At 40.1% G+C, this 17,056-nt stretch overlaps 1 protein-coding gene across 6 annotated transcripts in view; it reads right to left on the bottom strand.

Annotated features, from left to right (window-relative positions):
- Window positions 1-17,056, bottom strand: part of arhgap35a (Rho GTPase activating protein 35a) — a 109,141-nt gene that overhangs the window by 33,410 nt on the left and 58,675 nt on the right. For all 6 annotated transcript variants that reach the window (XM_078431064.1, XM_078431065.1, XM_078431062.1 and 3 more), the window contains one exon: window positions 15,865-16,009. In XM_078431064.1, the coding sequence (XP_078287190.1) occupies window positions 15,865-16,009 (145 nt within the window). The remainder of the gene's footprint in view (window positions 1-15,864; window positions 16,010-17,056) is intronic.

Raw genomic sequence — 17,056 nt, 5'->3', positions numbered from 1 at the left:
TTGTAGGTAGATGGTAGGCGAATCAGAGGGAAATTAATGGCCGCACGAGAGAGAATGGGTTGCAGAGGGAATAATGGGATTGCTTCGAGAGCTGGGGCTGACTCAATGGCCTCCATGATCTTAACAGATCTTATCTGGAGTGTAAGGAATTCTGATTTAGTAAAGATTTAACCCTGTTTGTTGAAACTGAGGCAGCAGTAATATTGTCACGCCATTGCAAAGATATAACAGCATAAGAAAGCTTTGTGGAGAGGAATCACTGCTTTAACTTCATTGCACATGCTTCTTGGTTGGAAGAAATCTGCTTTCATAAGGGGAAGCACTTGTATGCAAACGGTCTGGAATAACACAATGCAATTTTATGATTGATAAAATTGAAGGGAAATTGTTCCTAACAACTAAACAAGTACAACATTCCTGCAGCACAGCTAGTTTACAGAAGTATAATATTTAGGAACATCCAATCAAAGACTAGATCAGCATTGCCATGCAACTGGAATGTAAATCTGGTCCACATTCCTCAATTTCATAACAAGATCATATATCAGTGGAACAAAGTCCAATATTTTTTAGCCTTTGTACTGCAATGAAAACTTTACTATAAAGCATTTAAAATGCAATAACCAATAAATTCAAACTAGGCCATCGTGCTTAATTAACCTCAGTCACTAAAAAGAATGTGGGGAATTCACCCAGAACGGTGGCGCAGCGCCCGAGTCCCGGGTTAGATCCTGACCATGGGTGCTTGTCTCTACAGAGTTTGTACATTCTCACCGTGACCTGCGTGGGGTTTCTCCCACACTCCAAAGATATACAGGTTTGTAGGTTAATTGGCTTGGTAAAAAAATTGTTAAATTGTTCCTGGTGTGTGTAGGGGGGTGTTAATGTGTGGGGAAATCGCTGGTCGGCATGGACTCAGCGGGCCGAAGGGCCTGTTTCTCTAAACTAAACTACTTAAATACTAGGTATTTATTTCACCAAAAGCTGGAGTAGCTCAGCAGGTCAAGCAGCATCTCAGGAGAGAAGGAATGGGTGACGTTTCGGGTCGAGACCCTTCTTCATACTTAAATACTAGTGTCAACACTACAACAGCACATTACATGTTTATTGGAAGGGGATATATATACTTGGCGATAATACAAGCTACCCACCAGCTTCAGTCCATTGTTTGTTATTCAGTTGTCTGTGTCTACCAATTAAGGACTTTGAAAACATCCTGACCATTACAGGATCAGTTTAGGTGTTGCCTCTTAGTATTACCTCTTCCTACGAAGTTTTGAGTTGTGCCTGTGTGCGTATATATTTTTTTAATGTTATTTAGGAAGAGGTAATACTAAGAGGCAACACCTAAACTGATCCTGTAATGGTCAGAATGTTTTCAAAGTCCTTAATTGGTAGACACAGACAACTGAATAACAGACAATGGACTGAAGCTGGTGGGTAGCTTGTTTTATCGCCAAGTACTTGCCCAATGTGAAAATCAATCATAAAGAGTGTAAAAAGACTAAATATACATTAATGACTTGGATGAAGGGATTAAAAGTAACATTAGCAAATTTGCAGATGACACAGCTGGGTGGCAGTGTGAACTGTGAGGAAGATGCTATGAGGTTGCAGGGTGACTTGGACAGGTTGTGTGAGTGGGCGGATGCATGGCAGATGCAGTTTAATGTAGATAAATGTGAGGTTATCCACTTTGGTGGTAAGAATAGGAAGGCAGATTATTATCTGAATGGTGTCCAGTTAAGAAAAGGGGACGTACAACGAGATCTGGGTGTCCTAGTGCATCAGTCACTGAAAGGAAGCATGCAGGTACAGCAGGCAGTGAAGAAAGCCAATGGAATGTTGGCCTTCATAACAAGAGGAGTTGAGTATAGGAGCAAAGAGGTCCTTCTGCCTTAGTGAGTACAGGGCCTTAGTGAGACCGCACCTGGAGTACTGTGTGCAGTTTTGGTCTCCAAATTTGAGGAAGGATATTCTTGCTATTGTAGGTGTGCAGTGTAGGTTCACTAGGTTAATTCCCAGAATGGCAGGACTGAGGTATGTTGAAAGACTGGAGCGACTAGGCTTGTATAGACTGGAATTTAGAAGGATGAGAGGGGATCTTATTGAAACATAAGATTATTAAGGGATTGGACACATTAGAGGCAGGAAATGTCGGGAGCCATGACCGCCCCGACGTGCAGCGGCAGCGTGTTTGCCCGTCCCGGATCGCGGGACTTGGGTCGTCCCGATGCGGACCTTTCACCGTCCGGCGCGGCCTGGAACCACAATAGCCTGACCGCGGGAGAAGACGGCAGGGGAAGGGAAAAGACATTCTGGCCTTCCATCATAGTGAGGAGGGGACTGGAGGAGACTCACTGTGTTGGATGTTTCTTTTTTTTGTGTGTTGGTTAGGGTTGTGTAATTTGCTTATTTTATTGCTTTTATTGTTGGACTGTGGGTGACTAAATTTCGTCCAAAAAACTTGTTTTTTGGATGACAAATAAAGATATCTTGAATCTTGAAACATGTTCCCAATGTTGGGGGAGTCCAGAACCAGGGGCCACAGTACAAGAATAAGGGGTGGGCCATTTAGAACTGAGATGAGGGAAAAACGTTTTCAGTCGGAGAGTTGTAAATCTGTGGAATTCTCTGCCTCAGAAGGCAGTGGAGGCCAATTCTCTGGATGCTTTCAAGAGAGAGCTAGATAGAGCTCTTAAAGATAGCAGAGTCAGGGGGTATGGGGAGAAGGCAGGAACGGGGTACTGATTGTGAATGATCAGCCGTGATCATATTGAATGGCGGTGCTGGCTCGAAGGGCAGAATGACCTACTCCTGCACCTATTGTCTAGAATTAGCAAACTTGCTCATGTCTACCCAAAGGAGAGGGGAAAATTATTTGCACCATCATCATTTGCGTTCAAAGTATAGGTCCCAGAATAAGAAAACAAATCTAACTTAACGCACCACAGCTGCACAAATAGGCAGGTTTTACTTACAATCTGAGAGTAATAGCCAAGGGAGTCTATCTTAATTGGAGACCAGGAGCGATGTAGGGCACCAAGATGTATGGTACACATTTACCAATTACAAACAGCCAAGGCAACTGTTCTGCATCATAACCTGCCTTTATAGAGCAGTGTCAACAGCATATAAAGTCAAGCTATTTCACACTAGCAATGTCAAATTAAATTCAATTAAAAAGCACAGAAAATCAGGTGACCAAATGTTTGGCAGAAGAGGCTGGTTAAAGAGCAGCACAGAAGGCAAAAGAAAATGTCAGTTCTTGGGGTTCAGGTTGTTATAAAAAAACTGCACCTTAAGCATAGAAACGCTTTTTTCTTCTCTTCAAAACCTGTTGGTTCCAACTTGATTCAATGTTGTAGTGGAATAAAGTGAATGGTTGGGGGGAAATGGAGGGGGGGGGGAGTGATCAACATTTTTTTTAAAGCATGTTTTGAGATAGAATAATTTACATCCAGGAACATTTAGATTGACTTTTCAATTTTATGCATAAATTTCCCTCTATTTCAATTTGGATATTTTTGCAATACCCAGTGCACTTGTAAGGGACGGCTTAATTCACTGGTGTCTTCAAATTGGATGGTTGTTTCCACTAAATGGTGATCGTAGTAAGAACATGTAATAATCGACTTCTGAAGCAATACATTTCGATGTTGTGCAAATTCATTTCTGACACTCATTTTCAATGTCCAATTTTATGCAGCGTCATTGCATCTTGGATTTGCATGGGTCAAAATCCTGCTTGACAGAGGTCACATTTAAGAACAGCATCAATATTGAACATTTTGGGTCGAGATCCTTCTTCTTGACCCAAAATGTTACCCATTCCTTTTCTCCAGAAATACTGCCTGTTCCGCTGAGTTACTCCAGCATTTTGTGCCTTTCTTCGGTGTAAAGCACCATCAGCAGTTCCTTCCTATGCACTTCAATGAAATCTTAAAGATACACTGCAGAAATATGTGTTATGGAGAGTTGAACAGATAATCAGTGGGGAGGGAGAAGTGGCATACAGCAACATACCCGCTAAGGAATAGGGAAAACAGGAAGAATCACTTAAAACATAACTTTCAGATTACTCTACTTGAGAAAATCCCCGTGTCAAAACTGATCAATATATATCAACTTAAAACCACCAGCACTTCTTAAAAGTCTCTTGCCCAGAGTAGGGGAATCAAGGACCAGAGGACATAGGTTAAAGGTGATGGGGAAAAGATTTAATAGGAATCCGAGGGGTAACTTTTTCACACAAAGGGTGGTGGGTGTCTGGAACAAGCTGCCAGTGGAGGTAGTTGAGGCTGGGACTATCGCATCATCTAACAGTTAGACAGGTACATGGACAGGACAGGTTTGGAGGGATATGAACCAAGTCCAGGTTGTGGGATTAGTGTAGCAGGGACATGTTGGTCGGTGTGGGCAAGTTGGGCCGAAGGGCCTGTTCCCACACTGTATCACACTATGATAAGAAATCCTTTAATTGGATTATATAATTATGGTGGTAATTAGAGGTAATTATATAATTATGGTTTATATAATTATGGTCTGAAGAAAGGTCTTGACCCGAAACGTCACCCATTCCTTCTCTCCAGAGATGCTGCCTAATCCGCTGAGCTACTCCAGCATTTTGTGTCTACCTTCGATTTAAACCAGCATCCGCAATTCTTTCCCACACATGGAGGTAAGCATCATCACTCTGCCACTAATATTTACCTGAAAGAACATTGCAGAGCAAGTCAAAAGCTATAATCACTTGGCAAATTTTGCTATTCGAATGACCAATCTGCATTCAATAGTAGTGTTGGCCCGAAATAAATTTAACATTGTACAACATCTGATTTTTCCAACGGTTCCCCTTAATTTATACATTTATTACCAAAGGACACAATACTGTTACAGTATATTAGTTCCCGCAGCATAATCAACTCCAACTTTTGTCGAGGTAAACCCACAGAAAGAATTTTGAACTTCCACGAGGGATACTATCCAATGTAGCCATGTAGTCCACTCGAACAAACGGCAATGTAAACATTTATAAGGATCAGTTCAGTGAAATTTGCATCAGACATGTCAAGATTATTGCCCTTGAGTGACTTTGAAAACTCCTTATTTATAGAGACAAGACCCAAACTGGAAACTGCACATATAAAACAAGATTCCTATGCTGTGTAGGAAGGAACTACAGATGCTAGTTTACACCAAAGATGGACACAAAATGCTGGAGTAACTCAGCGAGACAGACAGTATCTCTGGATAGAAGGAATGGGTGATGTTTTGGGTCGAGACCCTTCAGTCAGGAGAAATCTGAAGTCTGAACAGTCAGAAGAAGGGTCTCGACCCGAAAAGCCACCCATTCCTTCTGTCGAAGCTTCTGTTTTTGAATAGCGAGTTTTTCTATTACAAAATCCATCTTCCATTTACCTTTGTTATGGGAGTTCCAATCGGATAATGATTGAAAAAGGTACAAAAAGTACATTCATAGGTTGGGTATTATAGCTTAACCCACTGCTCAAAGTGGTGAGAAAATTAGAGTTATTGGAGGAACTCAGCAGGTAAGGCAGCAATGACAAAGGGAAATGGGCAGTCGGCGTTTCAGATCTAGACTGAAAAGAGTGGAAGTAATCAGTAAGAAGAGATGGGGAGGGAGAGGTATAGGGGGGGGCAAAAGCTAGCAAACAGCTGCCTATAGGTGAGGAAGGATTGATTGCCTGGTGATATTCAGGTGTTGGAGGAAAATAACTGAGGATGGTAGGCGATAAGTGGAGAACAAAAGACTGCAGAATCTGGAAAGTGACTGAAAAGGAATATAAAGTGGAACTGAAAGCAACAGGGGCAAGCAGTCTAGCTGGGGGTAGAGGGGATCCAGTGGGTGGTGGGGAGTTGGAAAAGTGATGAAGAGGGTGCGAGAGGATCCATTTTTTTGTTTGCATCAATGCAAGGGACTTAAGTTATGAATTAAAACTACATAACTTACTTTAAAAATAGTACACCACAGCACCACAGATCAAATTACATCTGCAAATTTAAAAAGTAGCAAAGTAACAATCAAATACCAAAAACAAATATTACAACATTGCAGTTCCTAACAATATATGCATTTAAATCCATCTGTCATTACTGTACTTCTTTAGGGTACGATGAATATAGATTGGAATTTAACATGTTACCTCATTCAGGCTAGTTGCTTTTGACCGCCTTTAGAGTTTTCCAGCATCATTTCCAAATCAAAGTAGGAAACTGCCAAGCCCAGACCTCATTCAAGCATAGCTTAACTTTTCATTGCACATGAGCAAAGAGCATAAGACCAGAACATAGAAATTTTCAATGTACAAAGCAATTTTCTTCAACATTTGTGCTATGGGCCAATGCAGAAGCAGGGGTTGGATTTGAAATATTAAATTAAAAAATCAAAAAATCAACATTTATTTACCTATTAAATATATTAGATGCAGGAGTAATCTGTCACTAAGCTCCACCACTGGACTCCTCATCATAGAGAAGAACAATCACCAGTCTGAAGAAGGGTCTCGACCCGAAACGACACCCATTCCTTCTCTCCCGAGATGCTGCCTGACCCACTGAGTAACTCCAGCATTTTGTGTCTACCAATGAATTATGTGGAATGCCTTAACATCACCGGGTGGCGCCGTACGATGGCAGCCTCGCTAACAGTCTGTCTCATCCTTTTCTTTTGTTGTTTTTAGTCCGTTGTTAAATGTATGTTTTAGTGTATCTTTAGTTTTGTATTATGTGGGGTGTGGGAAACTTTAGTTTAATCTCTATCCTCGACGGAGATGCAACTTTTCCATTATTGTATCTCTGTCTGCACTGCGGCCCAACATCGTGGAGCTGACGGTTCCTTTGCTGGGGATCAACTTCGGGAGCTCCAACCACGGGAGCCTGCGGTCTTAACATCATTGAGCTTGCGGTTCCTTTGTCAGGGATCGACTTCGGGAGCTCCAACCGCAGGAGCTTCGACCACCCCGATGCGGGAACTTCGATCGCCCCGACGTGGGATATAATTTAAATAGCATCAATTTGCCACTATCACAAATTTCTCAAGTGAATGTCCACATGATACCAGCACAGGCACAAACATCACCACATTGGGAAGTTTGAAAAGGTCATCTATCCTTTTTCTCCAAAGATGCTGCCTGACTCTGAGTTACTCCAGCACTTTGTGGTATAAACCAACATCTGCAGTTCTTTGTTTCTACAAGTGATCGGGCATGGTAATTTGTCAAAGCTTTTTTTTAACTGGAGTTTGTTTCTCCTCTATGGCCCCTCCACCCCTGTTGCCATACCCTACCAAGCAGCCGTCATCCAAATTCTCTTGAAGAGGTGATTTAAGCCAGAACAGGGTTTAATAAGATGCATATCACGTTTACTTCCTTTTCAAATGATAGTCATTTGCCAAATGCGGTCTCAATATCATAAAGTCCGTCATAAATGGTTTACAGTACAATTATCAAGAACATGAGTCTTTTTTTCCCCCTTTTCAGCCATCGTGTATTTCTACAGGGAATGTAGAAATGTTTAATGGTATAAATTATCATATAAAATGGTGCTTTTATTGATCAGAATTTGACCCAAATTCATTTCACAACTTTGCGGTATAATATTAAGACTATTTTAATCATTATATATTAGTAAATGTAAGAGGCCTGCACGCAAACACCAAGGGGATGTGACTTATAGGCTCCACTGGACAATTTAAAGAAACTTTATGGAAAAAAAATTCACCACAGATGCTGTCAATAATACTCAGGAATTATTAGCAATACACCCTGGACTGTCATGCAATATGTGTCATTAAGACATAAATGCCTAAAGTTAGATTGACTAATGTTATTACCTTTACTGATATGTAATTCCAAAGACAACATGTAAGGGAGTAGGGTGTTGGTGAGCGGTGGCAATATACAGAAAACTAGATAATAGGTTTGAGATATAACTGCAATCTTTTGTCAATATCTCGTAGGAATGCCAGCAACTTTAATTTTAGTGGAACTGCATCACCAAACATTCATGCTGCAGGATTCACCAAAATAGTTCACAGGGAGTGGCACTTTTCAATTCCTTTTATCTGCACTGGAACGGCTGTTGTCTATTAGTGATGCGGTCCAACTCTTAATTGCCTCCTCCCCTCCCTCACGTGCCAGCTGGACTTGGACCTGGCCACGTGACATCAGGTAATTGTGCAGTCACTGCGGCCCTTCTTCCTGTTTTGTTTAAAAATAGCTGTTAAGTGTTGCCCTTTTTAATAAGTTGACTCAAACTGGAACGAAGCATTTTAAGAAATGCCCAATTCAAAGGGAACTGAAAAATTAAATAACAAATGAAAATCAACACAAGTTCCCTTTCCAACCACACACAACCACAGAAAGCACAAAGTTTACATTTTTATTAAAACCGTACCACAACTTGATCCAGCCAATGCTCTAAATTTTGCATGCAGCAAGTTCAATTCCATCAAGAAACTGAACACCTCGTCTAATATTCCAGGTATTGTGGAAAAAGTTCTACTGAAAACATGACTTAGTCCGTGTTGCTGTAACGAGAATATCTTTATGCCAAGAGCATTCTTGTTAACACCACAAAAACTCCACATCTACAAGGTTTCAATGACACTGACACATGCTGGCTAGGAACCTGCCAGAGCCGAGAAGCCATACTGCCTTGCAAAAATGCTCAGGCTGAAACCCAATGTGTGTTTCAGCATCTTGAAGGGCCCCAACCTGAAATTTCGCCAACACACTTCCTCCAGAAATGCTGCCTGACCCGCTGAGTTACTCCAGCACTGCTTCTATGCAGGTTTATAATATTATCTGCTCCTCACATCTGCTAAATACACCACCTCTGAAAGAAAATAACCATATTCTGTCTCACTCAATGGCCAGTTCATGGACGATGCCATAGATGGCTTTACGCCATTGAGATGCAACAATGACTTTCAGATTGCAATATTTAACTATACTTTGTTCAGTCACTCTTTTGAAACAAAAGCTTTCAAAATATAATACTTTAAAATAGGTGATTTAAAATAACGAAACAGGAAATAATGATGTCAAACGGCGATGACTTAGCACGTTGCTGAATTAACAGCCATCTTTTGAGAATGACTGAAAAAGAGGAAAATGGAGAAATGGAGTCAAAACTGCACCTCTGAAGAGCCAAATTACACAGGTTATGCAAATTGTAAAGTGATTTCCCTCCTAATCCAGCACTTCCTGCATCAAGCAAGGGTTAGATCAAATTTCATTCACATTTCTCAATTTGTTACCATGTGACAGCCCAAAGAACAAAAATGGAAAGAGTGGAACCATGCATACACTTTGAGGACATATGCACAAGGCAAAGGGTCTCAACCCGAAAAGTCACCCATTCCTTCTCTCCAGAGATGCTGCCTGACCCACTGAGTTACTCCAGCATTTTGTGTCTACCTATGCACAAGGCTTGATACGCCATTTTCAGAATTATGTACGTCTAATAATTAACCCAAAAATGGCCAGAAAGAAATGCATGAATATGTGTGAATTTATATAATGACAGATATCAGGTTTCTGGAACTGGATTTTCCAGGACTAGGCTGCTTTTTATGCTTCATTCGCCTGTAATGGTACATCAGAAAAGGATCAGATGACTGGGGAAATTCCTAAAGGGAAACAACTCTGTCTTTTACCTCCTCGTTCATCTTCGCAGGTTGTAGGTAAGGAAGAACAATGGACAAATTCCTATCATATCATATCATATATATACAGCCGGAAACATCCTTTTAAATATCTAAACCTTAGAAACTGCCCAGGTGACTCATCATTTGACTGTAAAGAGTAACGCTGAAGGTATTCCCGGTAAATTCTGCCAATATTTCTGAGCTACACACTACCGATTTCAATTGCCTGTCAGAACATCATCGTTCTAAAACAGGAACCAAGCAGAAGCTGGTGGCAGTGCAACCATCCACTGTTGGCACAAATTTTGCTTCTTGAACATGCAGCCTGCACATATCAGGAGCTGATAACAAGAAACAATTGTAATGCAACAAATCTAGCCTTTGAGCTGAGCATTGGGATTGCTTCTTACAGTTCATGAGATTTAAAAGCACAATTAGGTGAAAGCCTTGTTGTAGCCACACCCAAACTATTATTGTGTATAACATCATACAGAACTATGGCAGGGTTTCTGCTTCTTTTCCCCGAACAAAAAAATAAATATCCTATGTCAAAAACATAAATCTTCCTTCATAGAATTATGAATAGGGATTTTAATTTAAAAAATGACAAAGCAAAAGTTAATACTTAAAGCATGGAACTTTAGCGCTCAGATGCTTTTGACAAGTCCCAACAAGGCTGTTAATTCTATTGTTAGTTTGCATATACCTTGTTTACCAATTTGATATTTGTGCCTTTTAATCAATTACACACTTATTTATTCAGTTTCAGGATCTGGGCATCACTGCCTTGTTCTGCATTTATTTCTCATCCCTAATTGCCCTCAGTGATTATGCTGTTACTGCCTCGAACAGCTATAATCCTTTGGAAAGGCTTTCCTTAAAATGCCAAATGGGGAGAGTGTGCCAAGGAATAATCTCAGTGATGAAGGAACAGCATATTAGCAGGTCAGGATGGTCTGAGGCTTGGAGGGGAACCTGCAAATAGCAGTGTTAACATATTCCCAAACCCCTTCACCTCTTGATTACAGAATGCTGCCAAGTACCATCTGAGGTGACTACATTACATATGCAGATGGCATACTGTGTGGCAGAGGAGGGGAGCGCCAGGTGTGATACCAATTATTCTTGTACTGGATTGCTTCAAGCTACATGGTGGGAGCTGCAGTCATCCAGATCAATGGAGAATAATCCATTACACTCCTGACTTGGCCTTTTAGACATTAATGCCACTGAAAGCCAAGTAGGTCAGCGTCTTGTGTTGATAATAGCCACTGTCTTGCAAATGTTAATTGCCACTTCTCCCACCATCCAAGGTCGTGCAGACGTACACTGCTTCTGTTATCGAGTTGCAGCCTTGAATTGAATCGTTCAATTATCAGCAAACATCGCAACTTTTGACCTAGTAATGAAAGGAAAGTTACTGAAGAAACTGAAGATGGTTCTGCCTTGATCACTTCCCTGAGGAACATCTGCAGCAATGTCTTTTAGGTGGGACGTTTGATCTCCCACCACAAAGCCTCCTTTGTACAAGTAATAATCCAATCCTATGTGTAGGAAGGAACTGCAGATGCTTGTTAATGCCGAAAATAGACATGAAGTGCAGCCATTGCTCAGCGGGTCATGCATCATCTCTGGAGAAAAAGGATGGGTGCCGTTTCGGGTCGGAACCCTTCTTCAGACTGGTGAGTGACTGGTAAGAAGGGTTCTAATCAAATCCTAATCGCCCATAAGATGATGGTGCTGCTGCCTCAAACTAATGCAGTCCTTCTGGAAAGGTATTCCCACAATGACAATAGTTTGGTTTATTGGCACGTGTACCGAGGGACAGTGAAAAACATTTGGTGCGTGCTAACCAGTCACAAAATGCTGAAGTAACCCCCCCTCTGGTGGATGTTCTGCCAGTGGAACAAGGTATGCCCAGAGTTGCCATGAAGGAATCTGGTGCGTTTCTGGAGCAATCTGCGAGGACTACTATGTCAAGTTGTTACTTGACAAATTTGTGGGATAGTTCCAATTTGTACAATCGCAAGGACAATTAGGTGCGGTTCTTTACCACGTTCAGTTGTAAAGACATTTTTCGATGGCCATTAATTAACAAAATAATATGTGACGAGGAATGGATTGGCATCGAGTGCGATTGCTTAACAAGAGCAACAATTCCCCGCAGAGAGACGATGAAAAACAATACATTGGGAAACACTGCCTCGGAACAATCTCAGATATTGCCGGTTTGTTATCGCAGGCATTCAGCCTATAATAAAATACCACTTTCTCCAACCCAGCATATCCAGCCAGTACCAGAAGAGATCTACGAACACAGATTTACAAAACAGATGAAACAGCCGTACTTGAGGAACTTTCATTTCAAACTCTCTTTTATAACACTGGAAAGTTGAACCGAAATACTTGATCAAAGGAGTGTCTTAATTCTCCATCACAACAATTACCAAAAGGCCACAAATCACCCGAGCTTCATTTAATAAAAAAATAAACACAATGCACAACAAAAATTCTTTAAATTGTAAAGGGATTATTTAGTTTGTGAACAATACATTGAAATTGAGAAGAAAGTGTCGAGACTTCCCCTTGACAACCAATGATTGTGTTCAAACCTTGATACCATTACTATTTTTTTTTAAATCACACAAGTTGTCACTACTTTAAACATAAAAGGTGAAGTGCAAATGCAGTCACATCTGAAATTAATGGTGTATCAAGGTAGAAATGCATTTAAAAAATCTTACTGCACATACTGGTAAATTAATTTGTACAATTGCAGAGTTCTTTTAACTTGTAGTTACTTTAGGGGGAATACAATTTAAACAATACAGTTGGAGAGAACCGCCCTGTATAAATCTGTAATATTTGAACAATTTGTGACGAGATCACAAAAAGCATATTACAAAATAAGAAACAGTGTTTGTTGCTAAAAGCACTTACAATCCTTAAATTGTAATTGTGCCATTTAATGTTTTAAGTATTTCAAACCAACACTGACCACAATCTCCACACATTCATAAACAGGCTGAAGAGTTAATCCCTCCAGCAATATAAAATAAGATAAACTTACAATGGTAGCGAAGCGCTTTTTTCCATTGCTATTTTTCTAAAATCTGAAAACAAGACAGCATTCTGGGAAATGAATGGTTATTTTCCAAGAAGAATTTTAACTGAAGGAAAATATTCTCTTGCCAACGTCCCTGGTGGTTGGGTTGGCCGTATATAAAGGAGCTCTAAACTTGGCGCACAGTCTTACTTTCAATCCATGATCAGTTTCAGTCCATTGTGGTTGGAAATATCATAGCTGGAGCTGAAAAATTAAACCAGAATTCCAGCTGCCCAAAGTATAGGACGAGTGCAGGAAAATGGCTTTGCAATTGATGAACAATGATTACTTTGCATAGTAGAAAGGGCCAAATGGCCTGTACCTGTCCTTATTTTTCCTTGTTTCCATTCAAATACACATGCTGGAAAGCTCATATGCATTATAACAAAGTGGGAAACTATTCAGTCCATCTGGTTTACATCAAGCAGAGGAATCAGATCAGAAATATTCCCAAAATAGACACAAAAAGTTGGAGTAACTCAGTGGGTCAGGCAGCATCTCCGGAGGAAAGGAATAAGTGACATTTCAGGTCGAGACCCTTCTTCAGACTGAGAGTCACGGGAGAGGGAAACAAGAGATATGAAAAGGTACATAGAACAAATGAATGAGAGATAGGCAAAAGGACAAATCAAAGCCAGCAACGATAATCAAGGAAAAGTGGAATCCGCAATGACCCATTGTTGTCTGTGGGGTCAATATTCTGGTTCTTTATCTCCCTGTCCCCCTACAACCTATTCTCTCACATGCCTATCAGTTGGCATCTATCACTTACCTGCACGGAGATAGCTTACCCGTTAACCTACCAGCACATGGGATGTAGAAGGAAACAGAAGCACACGGCAGAAATCGCTGTGTTCCCATGGAGAACATGCAAACTCTACCCAGACAGCATCCAATGACATGATTAAAACCAGGGCCCTAAAGCCATGAGGCAGCACCAATAACATGTGATGCTCCAGTTGGGAATGGGGATGGATAGGATAGGAATTGTTGGTGATAAGGTTCCTCAATGATAACCTTGTTAAAATGGGGAAAATTGAAGATGCCACCAAAGAACATTTGCAGGACCATAACCCAGGCAAATCTATCCCTTCCTTAAGTGCAGGAGAAAACGAGCCAAAACCCAAGTCATCATCAACAAAAGCAATACCTGGAGCTGTGCAACTGCAAAGAGAATTTAGAAGATTAAAACTGTCCTATGAAACAGTTAAATGTGCTGGCTGCAATCACGCCACTCGTATTTCAACCCCTTTCAAAGCTGGTCATGGCATGAGCATGTCCAGACAGCAAACCAAAAGGCTGAAAATAATCTATAGTATGCAACCATTTTTATTTTATTTATCCTTCTCCAGTAAAAGATAGCAGTAATAACGTTCCAAGCTTTGCCACCATAATGTGGAGAGAAGAGAAAATGTGGTGAAGCAGTCTGCTCATGAACGTAGAACAAAGATTCAATGCAATATGCAATCATTTCTGGATTGGGTCCTGGTTATTTCCACTGCTACCAGTTACATTCCTCACGTCAGGAGAAATTGCAAACACAACCTTTAGTTTCAATTATTTGGAAAAAACTATAACCAAGTTTGCACTTCTCAATTTTTCTTCCAACAGTGTATTACAAAGAATCATTACTTGCACATTGTCCTATGTCTAAATATAGGAAGTAGAACAATCTTGAGTACAACAAGAAGCATTTTAAATAAAGGGTGAAGCAGCCATTGACTGCCAACAAGCCGCTGTTTTAATACAGAGATTACTTTTAAAAATGTTTACAGAATTGATGGAATAACTTAACACAGAAATGACACTAACTAAAATTGACCCCATTATACTAACACCTCGTCAAGAAAATAATCTCACAAATAAACACCTCAAATTTCATAATCTTTTACTTGTAACTGGCCAATGTAATTGAGAATAGATCAAGGATAATGCTGCTTCGAATGAAGGTAGATATTCGGTCAAAGAGTTTGAATTTGGACAAGTGTAGTAAACATACATCCATCTATCCAGCCCCAATACCATATTGGGCATGTTTAGAAGAGGCATACTATGTATCCATAATGCTAGAAATGTTAATCTTATATTATGTGCCTCACTATTGTGGCATCCTTCCAACAAAAAATTGCAACTGATAAAAATTTGATCAATTTTGCATTTAATTTAAGGAACAATGACAAGAGCAGACACTCATCTGCTAGTAATCTAACATCCATTACAGATCCCCTAATTGCAAACCTCTGTAGACATACACAAAACGGATCTAGTACGCAGTTGCTTCATTCTCCCCTCTCCTTTGATAAGACAGTCAGTATATGTGGCCTACACAGAGGGACACTGTTACAAACAGCCAAGTCTCTCAATTCATCACTCCTGCTTCAACCTTTTTCTCTAGACTCTTTGCTCTTTAATTAGTCTTAGTGCTTCATTATCTCAAAATGATAACTAGTACCCTCGAGGTAATGCCCATGTAAATGTCATGCTGAAGTCAGCACCTTATGAGATGTTCCTTTGGTGCTATGTGCATGCAATTCTAACCTTCCTTTAACTCCTCGCATGACACAAATTTTGTTTTCATTTGATTTCCGTCTTAACAGTGCTTAGATTATTTGCCTCAGTAGTCTTTGTTGCAAAGTATCAACATAGCAAAGGCAAAGACAACACATCATTCATAGATTGACACAACTGACACTTCAACAGCATCTTTGCACTTGTCAAGTCATTCCCAAAAGGTAAAATCATACCACTACTAAGATAAAGTAACTATTATACTCAACACTGAAAACATTAGTTGAGATATGAAAACTTTTCACGTTTGAACCACCTTGGTACATTCCATTCATAACAAGTCTGATTCTATATCAAAAACAAAATTAGACCTCACCATTTTCCAAATGCTTTCAATGTAAATAACAGGGGTCTTTCACAGTTCTTCAAAGAAATAATTTTATTTTCAAATGATATTTCATGTGTGAAAATTACACTGCAAAACTTGCTTACCAGCTTGAGAATATGCTCACTTCTGCTGTGCAAAACATTTACATTGCTTCACAGAGCAACAGATGTACCAGAAATGTAATCTTACCTGTAGAATCAATGAAGTCTATGCATTTTTCAATGAAGATGGGAATAGGCTTCTCCACAGTCACTACAGAAGTCAGAGGTATTCCAAAATAATTACTTTCCCAAGCACTCTTCGAAATGGAAGGTCGCTGTTTGGTCTTGGGCTTCTGCAGAAGAAACATGCAGAACATTTAATAACACAAATTTTCTATAGCACACTTGTGAGAAGAGTCTCAGGGCTTGTTAAATTTTCCACAACTTAAATTTCAGCAAGGATATGAATGTTATGCTTGCTCACACTCTCATGAATTTAATACACACCAGATAAGGGAAGTATGTTTGAAAATAAGTGCAATTTGATTTGAGATCAGTTTTGTATTGCACTTAATTGCAAGATTCAAAGTACAGGCAAGAACCCCCAAAGTAACTCAGGGATTCGTGCTGGGATCAGAACACTGTGAATGAACTCTTCACATTCCTTTACTTGCATTTCATCCAATCAATCCCAACTAAAGAGCTGTAGGAAAGAACTGCAGATGCCAGTTTAAATGGAAAGTAGACACAAATTGCTGGAGTAACTCAGCAGGACAGGCAGTATCTCTGGGGAGGAGGAATGGGTGACTTTTTGGGTTGAGACCTTTCTTCAGACCAACTTTTACCACTGATCTTTTACCACTTTCCTGCTCCGTCTCCCCATTCCTTGACTCTTTTAGTATATGGTAATCCATAAATCCATTTTTAACGGCGTTTCAGGTGTCAGGGATTACGGGGAGAAGGCAAGAGAATGGGGTTGAGAGGGAACGATAGATCATGCTCCCATAACTCATGAACTTGTGAACTAAGAAAAATCCAACATTCATTCCTTCATGGATCTAACTTGGGATAAGTAGATTACAATTATACATTAAAGAAAAAAATGTTAGCCATAAGTCTGTTTTTCCCCACCACCTGACTCAATACTGATGGAATGAAGTATACATTTTTCTGAAAATAACAAAAATCTTTTGCACAATTGCTTCCAGAATCAGCAAAATGTTCTTGGTATAACATTCTAGGCAAAGCAACAGCATTCATTGCTAGCCCACAAACAAAGCAACCCACAAAGAACCAGCAACCTGGGGGGTAACAGTCAGAGTTGGGAGTCAATTCAAATAGACCATGGTCACGTCATCATTTGCTAGAGAGCCAAGTACATAAAAGAATTTCCACTGACA

This window comes from Rhinoraja longicauda, chromosome 41 (genome assembly GCF_053455715.1).
Source record: "Rhinoraja longicauda isolate Sanriku21f chromosome 41, sRhiLon1.1, whole genome shotgun sequence".
NCBI classification, from domain to species: domain Eukaryota; kingdom Metazoa; phylum Chordata; class Chondrichthyes; order Rajiformes; family Arhynchobatidae; genus Rhinoraja; species Rhinoraja longicauda.
This window is presented reverse-complemented; position numbering and strand designations above follow the sequence as displayed.